This window comes from Delphinus delphis, chromosome 12, assembly GCF_949987515.2.
Source record: "Delphinus delphis chromosome 12, mDelDel1.2, whole genome shotgun sequence".
Taxonomy (NCBI): Eukaryota; Metazoa; Chordata; class Mammalia; order Artiodactyla; family Delphinidae; genus Delphinus; species Delphinus delphis.
The window spans coordinates 67,610,890-67,623,970 of NC_082694.2; the positions used below are offsets into that span (position 1 = coordinate 67,610,890).

The 13,081-nt window shown below is 51.3% G+C and overlaps 1 protein-coding gene across 1 annotated transcript; it reads left to right on the forward strand.

Annotated features, from left to right (window-relative positions):
* The first annotated feature begins 4,289 nt into the window (after positions 1-4,289).
* PCARE (photoreceptor cilium actin regulator) lies at positions 4,290-12,876 on the forward strand. The gene is made up of 2 exons (XM_060026325.1): positions 4,290-8,035; positions 12,702-12,876. The coding sequence occupies exons 1-2, from the start codon at positions 4,290-4,292 to the stop codon at positions 12,874-12,876; spliced, it is 3,921 nt and encodes a 1,306-aa protein (XP_059882308.1).
* The last annotated feature ends 205 nt before the right edge of the window (positions 12,877-13,081 follow it).

Genomic DNA, 13,081 nt, shown 5'->3' on the forward strand with positions numbered 1-13,081 from the left:
AACAAAGGTTTACTGTACATAGTTATGTTTTGGATGTCATGGTTTGACCTATAATATGTCCAGATCTTAAAAAAAAATTTAGTGACCTTTTGAATGTGGAGCCTAGTTTTTCCCTCCTTGAGTGTGAACTGTACTTATTGATTGACTTCTTATTTTTTTGGCCACACCACACGACATGCACGATCTTAGTTCCCCGACCAGGGATTGAACCCGTGCCCCCTGCAGTGGAAACTCGGAGTCTTAACCACTGGACTGCCAGGGAAGTCCCTTGATTGACTTCTAAAGAATAGAATGTGAGGCAAGTAAAGGTGTTTTTGGCTTCTGAAATTAGGACAGAGTGGCCTCCTCCTTGCTCTCTCTTGGACTTTTCACTCTGGGGGAAGCCAGCTGCCATGTTGTAAGACACTCAAACAGCCCTATAGAGAGGTCCCCATGATGAGGCCCTGAGGCCTCCTGCAAACGTCCAGCAAGGAACTGAGACCTTCTGTCAACAGTTATGTGAACAAGCTACCTTGGAAGCAAATCAACCAGTGCCAGTCTCTACCCTTCAAATAACTGCAAACCGGGCTGATGCCTTCACTGCAACCTCATGAGAGACCCTTAGTCAGGACAATCCAGGGAGCTGCTCCCACATTCCTGACCCACAGAAACATAACGTTTCATAATGAGATAATGTTTGCTGTTTTAAGCTGCTAAATTTGGGGGTTATTTGTTATGCAACAATAGACAACTAATACAGGGACCCTTTTCCAAGACCAAGAATATTATAGCTGGGACTCTCTTAGGCACAGAGTAAAGTATACAATATTGCATTTTAGTTAGGGGCGTGTATGTGTGTGTGTGTGTGTGTTTTAACACACATAAAAGGCAAAACTTAAGTGTACACCCAAGGACTTTTTACCTATGCATATACCCGTGTAACCACTACCCAGGTCAAGAGATAGAACATTTCCATTAGTCTAAGAAATTCCCTCATGCCCATATCCAGTTAATAACTTTTACCAGAGGTAGCCACTTCTCTGAGTTCTGTAACTATAGATTAGTTTTGTATATTCTTGAACTTCCTATAAATGGAATTATTCCATATATACTCTTTTATGTCTGGTTTCTTTCACTCAGTATAATAATTTTTAAGTTTATGTTGTTACGTATTTCAATAGTTTGTTCCTTTTATTGCTAGGAAGTATTCCACTGCCCAATTTATTTATTTCCCTATTGACAAACGTTTGGATTGTTTCCAATTTGAGGCTATTATGAATAAAGCTAGGGCTTCCCTGGTGGCGCAGTGGTTGAGAGTCCGCCTGCCGATGCAGGGGACACAGGTTTGTGCCCCGGTCTGGGAAGATCCCACATGCCGCGGAGCGGCTGGGCCCGTGAGCCATGGCCGGCTGAGCCTGTGCGTCTGGAGCCTGTGCTCTGCAACACGAGAGGCCACAACAGTGAGAGGCCCGCATACAGAAAAAATTAAAAATAAAAAATTTTTTTAAATAAAGCTAATATGAATATTCTTGTACCAGTCCCTTTTGTGGACCTAGGCATTCAATAGTCTTGGGTAAATCCTTAGGAGTAGAACTGATGGTGGGTGTATGTTTAACTGTTAAACAGTTTTCCAAAGTAATTGGTCACTTTTACATTCCCACTGAAAGTAATGCTTCTTTTTTTTAATTTGAAGCCACACCAGTTTGAAAACAAAGAAAAACAAAAGCGAGTCTTAATGAAAAATGAGAGGCAGTGAATAAAGAGCTTCCTAAATTATTTGGAATAGTCAAGAAAACCAGTCTATAAGGCACAGAGCTATCTGACAGCTGATCCTCCGGGCAAATACTTTTATTTTGATTATTGGTTTGGAAATAATTTTAGTCACTTAGATCAAAAGTTTTCACAAAGATGATTCAAGCAGGGGCCAAAATCCCAAGAGGAGAAGAACTTACATAAAGAACCCTTCAGATGAGCTTTGCGCTGGGTTAAATGGAAGAGAGAAGAATCTTCCCAAGTGGTGTGCTTGTTTACTTGGCCAGCCCAGGCTGTGACAAATGAAACAACTTTTTGATGCCTAACGCAGTTCGCCCTCAGGCACTGAGTCAGCTTTGTGTTTCCCATGAGTCCTGCTTCAAATAAACAGATAGGAGAACTTGATTAATTAAGCACTCTGGGGCACAGGACTGTGATAGGCCCCAGGCTCTGCACACAGGCTGGTAGCCGGTCTGCAGCTTGCTCCCGGCAGAAGAGTCCTAAAACCCACAGTGTTATTTTCGTTGGTTGTATGGGGCTCAGTGAGAGAAAATGAAAACTGTAAAGCCAGAATATAAGTCCGTTCTCAGCAACTTCAGGAGATGCTCGATGCAATCTTTTTTCTATTAGGAAAATTAAACATTGTCAATGAGCTAAATAACCAAAAATATGAAATGGTTAAATCAAAGCCTCTCTTCCTCCTGCAGTTGGTGGGAATTATTGTGTGTTTAAGAACAGAGAAATGACACAATGAGGCCTTAGAAAAGTCCTGAGGCATCAGTGTGCCAAGCAGAGAGCCGTCTGCACAGACGTAGAATGGCAAAAACCCGATCTGGGGCTCTAAGCCATCTGTAGGCAGTTATTCCCAGACAATTCAGGAGACGACTGGGGCTTGGTCCTGGACAAACTAATGAATTTTCTCATGACTTTATTACAAGTGACTTAGATGCCAGGGGGAAAGGAATAAGGAATACCTTTTTTTTTTTTTTCTTGAGTACCTACCTCTTACCAAGCACCACACCAAGCACTTGCCTAGCATTAGCTGACAATTGACTTAATCCCCCCAACAACTCCACGAAGTAGATATCACTATCCCCATTTCAAAGATGAGCTCTGCCCCAGGGAAGTTAAATCACTTGTGGAAATTCCCCCAACTAAAAGGAGAAGAGCTCAGTATTTAAACTCAAGTCTTCCAACTTCAAACCCCTGCTCTAGACTTTACTGACAGCAAAGAAAGTTTTAAAGGAGGTTTTCTTGTTTTTTTGTGTTTTTTTTTTGCGGTACGCGGGCCTCTCACTATTGTGGCCTCTCCCGTTATGGAGCACAGGCTCCGGACGCGCAGGCTCAGCGGCCATGGCTCACGGGCCCAGCCGCTCCGCGGCATGTGGGATCTTCCCAGACCGGGGCACAAACCCGTGTCCCCTGCACTGGCAGGCGGACTCTCAACCACTGCACCACCAGGGAAGCCCTAAAGGAGGTTTTAAATGGGCAGCTGCGACCTTAGCCATGGGCAAGAGCACCAGGCTCAGACTGAGTATAGAAGCTGGGCTTGAAAAGGAAAACACATTTTTCCCTTAAGTTCTACTCCTAATGGCTCTCCACTGCCCAGGTTTAGCTTATTTTCCTATGAGGAAGGTTTAGTAAAAAGCCTTTTCCTGTGAGAGCATTGTCTCCCCGAGCCCCTATAGTCCACAGGGACCAGCCTTAAGCTTTATACGATGGAGAGTTTTTCCTGCTTTCCCCTCCAAGGCTCCCTGCGATCGACCTCCCTTTTCTAGTGTAGAGGAAAGCCTTCTTTATTCCTGTCTATTTAGAGATGTCCTCCAGCACTAGAAAGTCGTAGCATTTTTATAAGCCACACAAACAACAATGTATCACCTCAATTCCCAGCTACTGTGCAGTTTGGGGGTCTTCTGGGTGGCAGCAGGTTGGAGCATACTCAGCTAGTTTGCCCTTATTAAACTGTGAAGGTCACTTCTCTGCCAGGATTCATAAACGGTCAGCCCTCGCTTCCCCTCCACAAATGTGTCTCTTCCAGAGCCTTCTGCAATTATGGCTCATTTCCCTAGGTTTCATATAGCAGGCATCTGAACAGAATTAAAAGCATACGCACGTGCAAAAATAATCCGCTTCCCAAGATAGTAAATGCTGAGTTCTATATTAGAACACGCTGTGAGCGTTGACTGGCTAGGGCATGATTAACCTAATAGGCTTAAAGTTCCACTTGCCATGCACATCTGTCAGGACACGAGCAAAATGCAATCCGGTAATCCACGGGACTGAAGTCCTCGAGAACTGCCCTGTGGCTCACCAGCAGCAGAGGGTTCAAAACTTAGAACAACACCAGAACGGCGGCAGCATCACTACCTCTACACGATGGGGCCAAGGAAGTAAAGAAAGCCGGTTCCAAGTTTAGGACGTTGCACCTTGGACTTCAAAGGATTCTGGCTTGGAAACTGCCTGGATGGACTAGTAAGACTGCCTTTTGTTCCTGTTTTGAATACAATTCTCTGAAAATTGTGAGGGTTGCAGATGGGAGATGACTACAGGCTGACATCATGGGATGTACACCTTCCCACAGTGATATTGTTAACAGCGTTGCTAAGAGTGGCATCCAGTTTTTTAAAAAGCCCAAAGCAACTCTGCCAGGATGTCAGGGGCCCAGTGAAAGATGCTCCATCCCTTTGCTGGTTCAAAACTCCACCTGCTATGACTCTGGAGGGGGCTCGTCCCAGGGACAGAGGCCAGAAGAGCAGCAAAGTCCCCGGTGGATCCAATCCGGGGCTGAAAGTCTTTGTCAGCTCACCAGAGATCCCACTTCGGGCAAAAGGAAAGACATGGAAGGACTGATCCCAGAAACCAAAACCTCCCCATCCCAGCTGAACAAAGCACAGAGCTACGTGGCTACAGACGTTCCACTCAAGAGACAGAGTTCCCATGGATCACAAGGGGCGGCCTTTTCTGGGGAAGAGAGTGAGGAAAGCAATACCCGGGAGACTTCCAAATGGGGAAAGAGGCCAAAATGTCACAGGTCGAGCAAACAGGGCCATGACTGCCAAACCATCCTTCCTGCCCACGAGTCTGAAGACAAAGTAGACTTCCCTGAGCCCCTGGTGAAGGCCCACCAGCGTGCTTACACCTATCTGCACACCTGCCTCTCCAAATACGAAGCAGTTATGAGCATCACCCATTGCGCCACGCAGACCCAGGAGCTGCTGCAGCCCATGGTCGGCTTCCTGTTGCTGTGTTTTGATGAGGTCAACCAGCTCTTAGGGGAAATCTCCAAGGATGGAGAAGAGCTCCTCCAGGAAGTTAAGGAGGATCTGGCTTGGCCTTTGAAGAAAAGAGAGCCCCAGGAGCAGCCAGATCTCTTGCAGCAGCTTCTGCAGTACACAGTTAGCAAGCTGCAGGCGCTCAGCGGCACGGTGGCCTCGCTCTCTGACAGCCTCCTGGAGGGCTCCGGCCGCTACTTCCAAGGCGCCGCGGGCCACCTGGGAAACAAGCTGTGCAAGAAGAAGGGTGCGGATGAGCACCTCCTCAGGGTTCTGGGGCACCTGGAGAGCTTAGCGAGTGGCCACGGTGACCCTGAAGTGCAGGGCCTACCCTTGTGCTCTGAGGACAGTGGCATCGGTGCTGACAATGAGTGTGTGCAGCTGGCAGACAAACTGGGCAAGCGAGCCAGCTGGGACTTCGTGCTGGAGCCTGCAGAGTGGAGGCCAGCGATTCCACCCACAGTGGAGGCCAAGCTGTCCAGACATACCTGGCAGCAAAGCCCATTCTGGATGGGTTCAGCCAGACCCCAGGACTGCCCGCTCTCCAGGCCTCTTACAGCAAAGGTTCAGCCAGCAGTGCAGGGTGGATCGGGGAGCCCCTGGCCCTCCAGCACAGGCCCAGAAAATACTGCCTCCAGGCCTTGGGGGCTGGGCCAAAGTGCTCCGTGTGATTCCCCTGGGATCAGGATCTCCAGGGAAGCACACTTTCCTAAAGGCTCCAGGTTGATGGACACTCCGCCCCTCAGTGAATGTGAGGACAGCAGCCCAGAAGCGGAGGAAGACAAAGAGAGCTGCCTGAGTCTGCGCGCGGGGCAGGGAAGCGCTTCCCATGCAAGGCCTCGGTCTTCACCTGCCGGTGGTGCCGAAAGCCTATTTCAACCACACCCCCGGAGGCTTAGGAGCCCCCAGGACGAGGAAATGATTCTGAAGATGAAGGAAGCAATCAGTGAAAGGATCAAGTTTGTCCCCCTGCCCTCTGAGCACCAGGAATGGATCGAGGAAGAGGAGAGAACCGTGGTGGCCCCAAGACCGAACACGGCCAGCGACAGCAGGAAGGCCCCCTCAAGGCAGAGGAGGTCCCAATCTGAGGGGTGTCTGAAGAGCCACGTGGAGGACCCCACGCTCCAGGAGCTGCGGAGGGTCCAGAGAGACCTCAGCCAGAGGCTGGAGGCGCTTTGCACCCGGGACACCCGACGGCAGGGGCACAGCCAGAAGCAGGTTCTGCAGCCCAGGGCAACAGCGCTGAGGCCTGACCACTACTGCAAGGTCACCCCAAGCAGCACCATCAGCAAGCTGAAGGCGTCCCTCACCAAGAACTTCAGCATTTTGCCAAGTCAGAGCACCTTGCAGAAATGCTGTCCCCACCCTGAGGGAGAACAGCCCTGGCCGGGAAAAGCTGAGGGGCTTCCAAACGTCATGCCATCAGGTGAGAGGGCCAGTGAGGCTCCCAGGGCCCGGGACTGGAACATCAAGAGCTGTCCTACCAGAACATCGGTCAAGAAACTCATTGAAACTTTCAGTCCCACCGAGGGTCTAAGGACACTGGGGGATTCCAAGGACTCTGGGCCGAGCCCCTGCCCCAGGAAGTGGGGGGTCCCCACCATGCCTCCCAGATTCCCCATTTACAGGGGACTTGCCCCTTTGTATCCAAAGCCTCGAATTTCTCCAGCAGCAGGTGGAGAATCTCTCAGGATGGGCCCAGGCTGGAGGCCCTTTGCTCCCACCTTTCCCCCTCTGCTCACAGCAGAAGCGTCCAAGAGTGAGGACCTCAACTGTGAAACAGAGGAGAACCCAGAGCATCTCCCTCCACCGCCTCTGGAAATCCTGATGGACAAATCATTCACTTCCCTTGAGCCCCCAGAAAACAGCAATCTAGCAGAGAGCTCCCTTGAAGGGACCCACGTGCCAGGGCTGGGAGGGGCTGGCCCCGCCCGGAGAACGTGGGCTTCCCCAAAGCTAAGAGCCGCCATGAGCCCCTCTGACCTGCTGCCCAGCAAAAGCACGGCCACCCTCTCCAGGGCCCGCAGCACAGAACCAGGGAGAAGCAAGAGCAGCTGCAATCCCGGAAAGCTCGCCTTGGACCTCAGTCACCCACCAGCAGCCAGCGGGAACCCAGAGGTGCAGGGCAGCAGGGCTCAGAGTCAGGCACGAGCGGACAGGGCCACAGGCCTCTCCAAGCATCCCCGGAAGGTCATCCACTGGCACCACTCCAGCCACACATCTGGGCAGGGCAGGACCTCGGAACCCAGCCTGGCCAGGCCAATGCGAGGGCCGCATTCTCCCGAGGCCCCAAGGCAGAACCAAGACAGAAGCCCCGTGCTGGTCAGGAAGGCCTCTCCCACGAGGGCACACTGGACACCCAGAGTGGACAAGAGGCACTCAAGCGTGCCCCCCACTCACAGACCTGCCCAGCCAAGTGTGCCCTGTGTGCACAGGTCCCCCAGCCCACCGCTCAGCCCTCCAGCGAGCCCCAGGATGCTAAGCCCCCCAACAGTGAAGAAACGAGCCTCCCCTCCCCCCCAGCACAAACTGTCCACCCCTCCCTCGGCAAGCCCACCCGCTCGGCACAAGGTCTCCAGCCCCCCTGCCCAGTGCACAGAAGCCAGTTCCCCTGCCTCTGGCCCCTCCCCATCTCCCCCAGCATCTCCCAGTCAGGGGCCCAAGGAAACAAGAGATTCTGAAGACAGTCGGGCAGCCACGGCCAAAGCATCCGGGAACACATGTTCCATCTTCTGTCCAGCCATCTCCTCTCTGTTCGAAGCTAAGTCACCATTCTCAACAGTACCCCAACTCACCCCACCATCGCTGCCACCTGAAGCTGGAGGTCCTTGTGGGACCCCGACAGGATGCTGGAGGAGCAGCTCAGGGCCACGACTGAGGGCGGACTCACAGCGAGGGACAGCCCTGTGTGCCCTCAACCCTCAGCCTTTCATCAGAAGGACAGCTTCTGACTGCCAGCCGGGCATCCGCCTTCACCTGCCTGTCCCGGGCACCACCAGCGACGCTTGTGAATCCCAGCTTGGCCAGAGCAGGTAAGGAGAGTCCTCGGGCCACAGCCCTGCAGTTATTGGGATAGAGCTGATATGCCCTTAGGCTCATCTGGGTCAGTAGTTTTCAAACTGTGCTCCCAGAGAAGAGCAGCTGGGAGAGGGGTCTAGGAATGTCCTATCTCCCAGTCCCCCATGCTTAAGCAACCGTCTTTCATCTGTTACACACTTCAGGTTCCCGAGAAAGATTTAATTGCAAGGGGCTCTGCTGTACTAAAGATAAAGTTTAAAAGAAAAATTTAAAAAAAAGTTTAAAACAATCAGGTTGGTGCCACCACATGTGCCCCTTATTTTACACTTGGGGAAACTGAGGTGAAGTGACTTGACCCCCAAAGTTGAGTCATTGTCACCTGTCTGGAGCCAGCAGCCTGATTTCTGTCTTTCCCGGTTTACGGCAATAGCCCAGCAGCTTAGTGGGACGTGCTCAAATTTTTGGTCCCAGGACTTCTTTAAGCTCTTCAAAATCGAGACCCCCAAGGAGCCTTTGCCTATGTGCATTGCATCTATCGCTTTTTACTGCGTTACAAATTAAAATTGAGAGATGTTTAAAATATTTATTAATTGAAAAAACGACCCCATTCTATGTTAACATAAACTATATCCTAATGAAAAGTAACTATATTTTCCACAATAACAAAAAAATTGAGCGAAAGGAGTGGCACTGTCTTATAGTTTTACAAACCTCTTTAGGGTGTGGGCTTCACAGACAGACACTTGGATTCTCAGACCTTTGTCCACAGTCAATCTGTTGTGATATCACACATCATGTAGTCTGGAAAACTCCACTCTACATTCCTGAAAGAATAAGTGAAAAGGGCACATAACATCTTAGTATTATTATGAAAATAGTTTTGACCACATGGACACAACCCCCCCCGCCCCCCGCCCCCGAAAGGATCTGGGAGGCACCCAGGGGACACACCTTAACAAATAGCGGGTCCTGGAGGTATTGAATATAAAAGTCTGGCTTCCCCATACTCCTGAGGACCTGCCCCCACTTCTGCAATCCAGCCTCATCTCCATCTCCCCTTTCAGAGGAGTGTAGAGCAAGAACAAGACTCTCGGGCTTCCCTGGTGGCGCAGTGGTTGAGAGTCCGTCTGCCGATGCAGGGGACGCGGGTTCGTGCCCCGGTCCGGGAAGATCCCACATGCCGCGGAGCGGCTGGGCCCGTGAGCCATGGCCGCTGAGCCTGCGCGTCCGGAGCCTGTGCTCCGCAATGGGAGGGGCCACAACAGTGAGAGGCCCGCGTACCGCAAAAAAAAAAGAAAAAAGAAAAAAAGAACAAGACTCTCCATGAGCACTGAGCACCAGAACCCAGGCGGAAGGGCTGCCATGCCTGCCCTGGGCCGGCTGAGGTCTAAGCGTGCCTTTCTCATGAGGCGCAGCTGACTTGCATGTCCTTGGCCCAGCCCCGCAGACAGGTCTGGGCATGCAGCTACAAGGGGGCGTGACTCAAAGTATAGCCATTGCCTGGGAGTTGAAAGGACTTGAATGGTGGTGTGATTATTTTTCAGAGTTTATGGGGACACGCATCTTTTCCCAAATTGTAGCACGGGGAGAAAAATGTAAATCTGAGGTCGATTAAAGAGGAACTCTTATCAATGTGTCTTGATATCATATCAGACAAAGCTCAACCCACAGCAGTCCTTGCTATCTTTGCATTGCCCACAGTTGTGTAAATGAGAAGTTAATTTCTGCCAGAGTGATATGTGTTACAGACTTCACAGTCTGTCCTGGCATAAATGGTAGTTTTTCACAAAGTACCAGGCAGTCAATTTTAAATAAAGATATTATCTCGGGAAAGTTGTGCATGGTTATAGTTCTAGAAACTTCCCCAGCCCCTTGAAAGAAATGAAATATTGATTATTTTTGCAAGAATCTTAATGTAACGTTGCTCTTTTCTTAAATCTAAAATGAACTTCCTACAGCACAGTGCCTTTCATCTGAGAACCTCTATAAATGTTATTGCATTATTCCTCACACTAGCCAGTTATTCAGTTATTAGATTTCTAAAACTGTGCCCTTCCGGAGAAGAGCTTGAGAGAACAAGGACAATAAAATGGCATTAATTAAAAACACTAACATTTTAAAACAGCAGGAGCAATAATAAAGCAACAGAAAATTGTTCAAGGAGAAAATATTGCCATTCTTTCAGGTTTCTCCTCGGAATAGGGCGGCCTTAAAGGTTGTTTTATGTCCTGAATCTCAATATTCAGAGAGATGAGGTGGGATGGGGAGTAACTGTAGCTTTAAAGAGGGAGGAGGATTCATAAAGAGGAGCCTTCCCAAGGTCACGTGGAAGGTCACAGAATGACTCACAGCCATTCCCGTACCTCCTGGTCAGACCACACGTCTAAGCTGCTCCAGACTGTGAAAATGTGAGCACGTGACGAATGTGATGGGAAAATGCCTATTCCCCAGATACACACCCCACTCCCCACTCAGCCCTGTAAAACTGGCGTCTGGGAGCAGAAGTGCACCAGCTGTAAGAGGAGGGCTTTTGCGGCTCTGGAGATGACAAGCATTTTTTTCTGCCCTCCTGTGTATGGGAAACAATGCCAGGGAACTGAGCATGATTCCCCCGAGATCATGCAACAAGCCAGTGCCCGAGAGCCAGAAACTCCTACAGGCTGTTTCCCCAAGCAGGGACTTGCAGGGACAGCCCTACCCATTGTGTCACCCACAGACCTGGTGGACTCTTGGTGCCAGGCCTCTGTCTTTCCATATCAGCTTTGCCTGCTGGTGCTGTCCTTGTGGGTGTCTGCTGTGGCTGGGCACTGTGAGAGCCAAGCTCCTGGCGTTTCAGAGGACAGGCTGCGTCCTGTTCTCTCTTGGGATGCCCAGATCCTGCTGCTGTGAACAAAGCGTCTCCCTCAGGAACTCGGGAGCCAGGCCCTTATTTTGTTTTTGTTTTAAGAGCACTTCTTATTTAATAAAGAGCTAGGCTTAGCTAGTTGAATCAAAAATAATGCCAACAATAACAGCAAAAAAAAACCCTGCTTTGCTCAGCTGCCACCCTTTTCCTGAATGGAATAAAATGAAAACTGCTTGGCTCAGACCTGGCATATGGCTAGAATAGAGCTTCCCAGCTGCTGAGTGCCACAGTGAGAGGGGCTCTGAACAGAGAGGGACACCCAATGTGCTCTGGGAGCACAGAATGGAGGGTGGTCACAAGCACAGATCAGGCCTAGGCCAGATGGGGGACCAGCTCGGAAAGCCACACTGGCTACGGGCAGCCAGGCTAGCCTGACAAAGACCACGTGGAGGGTGGAGTTGGCTGTCTGGGTTCGAGTCCTGGTCCTTCCACTTACTAGCTGTGTGACCTATAGCATGTTGATTGATCTCTCTGATTCTCAGTTTCCTGCTTTGTGAAAGGGAGATAGTAATAATACCCATCTCATAGGACACTCAAAGTTATCAATATTGGATGACGCCTGGAAAACTCTCCGCACACTAACCAGCATATGATAGGTGCTCACTAAATTGTCGGCTGTCACTGGTGCTGTTTTGTAGTAGAACTAGGAAGTCGCACCAGCAAGGGACCTGAGGGACCACCCTGTCATATGACAGGTGGGCACCTGAGGCTCGGAGCCTCTCCATCAGTCACCTGAGGACCAGGACTGGCCCCAGCTCCGCACATGCACAGACCAGAAGCCCTTCTCTCTGCCCGTGACGGCACCTTCTCGACTGTATTATGAGTGTGCTCGGCTCTGCGTGGTTACGCTTACGTGGGACGTCCAACCAGTGGAGGACAAGTTTGAGTTTGGATCCTAACAAGATCAGGGTGGCAGGAATGGTGGGGGGGGTGGGGTGGGCACTGACACTGGCCGTCATACGTGATTTTCAGGCAGTGAGGAACCCACCCTCTTCCTTAGAGCCAGTCTCATCTCTGTCAGCCTCCGGCCCCATCATAAGTCCCTGCAGGACCCAGTGATTTGTGGGCCACAGCTCCCACCTTATTTTTTCTTCTTCCTGTGCCCCTTTTGAGCAGGGGTGGGGGCGTGACACTTTGCTGCTCCCAGACTGGAGCAGAGGACAGGCCGTGGCACGCAGTGTCAGTGGAGGCCGACGCCGACGTGTGACGCAGGATTTGGTTCTTGAACTGTGTCTTCCCCACCCCCAACCAGGTCCCACATATGTGTGAGGCTCAGGCCAGGAGGTCGACTGTTTTGGTTGCCATATGGCCGTGTTTCCACCTGTTCCCAGACCTGCTGGGGAGCCAGGCAGCCCAGGTCTCCAGGAAACGGGGTCAGGGGGCTGCAGAGAGACCCTGACTGGCTGGTCCAGTCCTGGCAAAATTAAAAGCACCGCATTTAGTGGAGCAAGTCTGGGCACACTGAGACCTGGATAGAGACAGGTGCCTTCACCTGGGCATTCAACACATAAATAACAGTTGAAGCTCAGTAACAGAGCTTCCTGGGGAAGCCTCCAAGGACTGTGCCCAATCCCTGGGCCCCAAGATGGGGAAGATATCAACACCATCAGTTTTTCTAAAAAAGCGGCACGGGCTGACCTGCAGGGGGTCAACACCAGACACAGGCCAGTGCATCCTGCAAGCCTGCGGGAGGGCTTGAGAGAGACAGAATGGAGATGGGGCGGGGCCAGAGGAACGAGGAGGGTTTGATTGGCACCTGTGCTTTCTCTCTGCAGCAGCGAGGAGAGCCCCAAGGACACAGAGCCATGGAACAGTCCCTGTGCCCCAGAACCGAAGGGCGGCAGCAGGGGTGCACCACCCCCAGAGCTCTGCGTGCTGGGCCACGGGCTGCAGCGGGAGGCCAGCGCCAGCCATGCCCAGGACAAGCGTCAGCAGAAGGAAGTGGCCTGACGGGCTGGCTGACTGAGTCACACTGATGCCAGTCACCCCAGAAGGCAAGGGTGACAGCCAAGCGTCAGACAACCCCAGAGAGGGTGGGCCAACCAAACTCCTCCTGAGAGGTAGGAAAGGCCTGGAAAGGGCACTGCCCAGAGGCTCTCCTAAATTCTAAACAATCACTGTTTGCAGTCCTAGATCCTGGTTTGCCTTGGGGTTC

Coding starts and splice junctions, on each gene's coding strand:
- PCARE (XM_060026325.1), top strand. CDS start 4,290: ATGGGATGTACACCTTCCCACAGTGATATTGTTAACAGCGTTGCTAAG. Junction 8,036..12,701: donor TCCCAGCTTGGCCAGAGCAG/GTAAGGAGAGTC, acceptor TTCTCTCTGCAG/CAGCGAGGAGAGCCCCAAGG.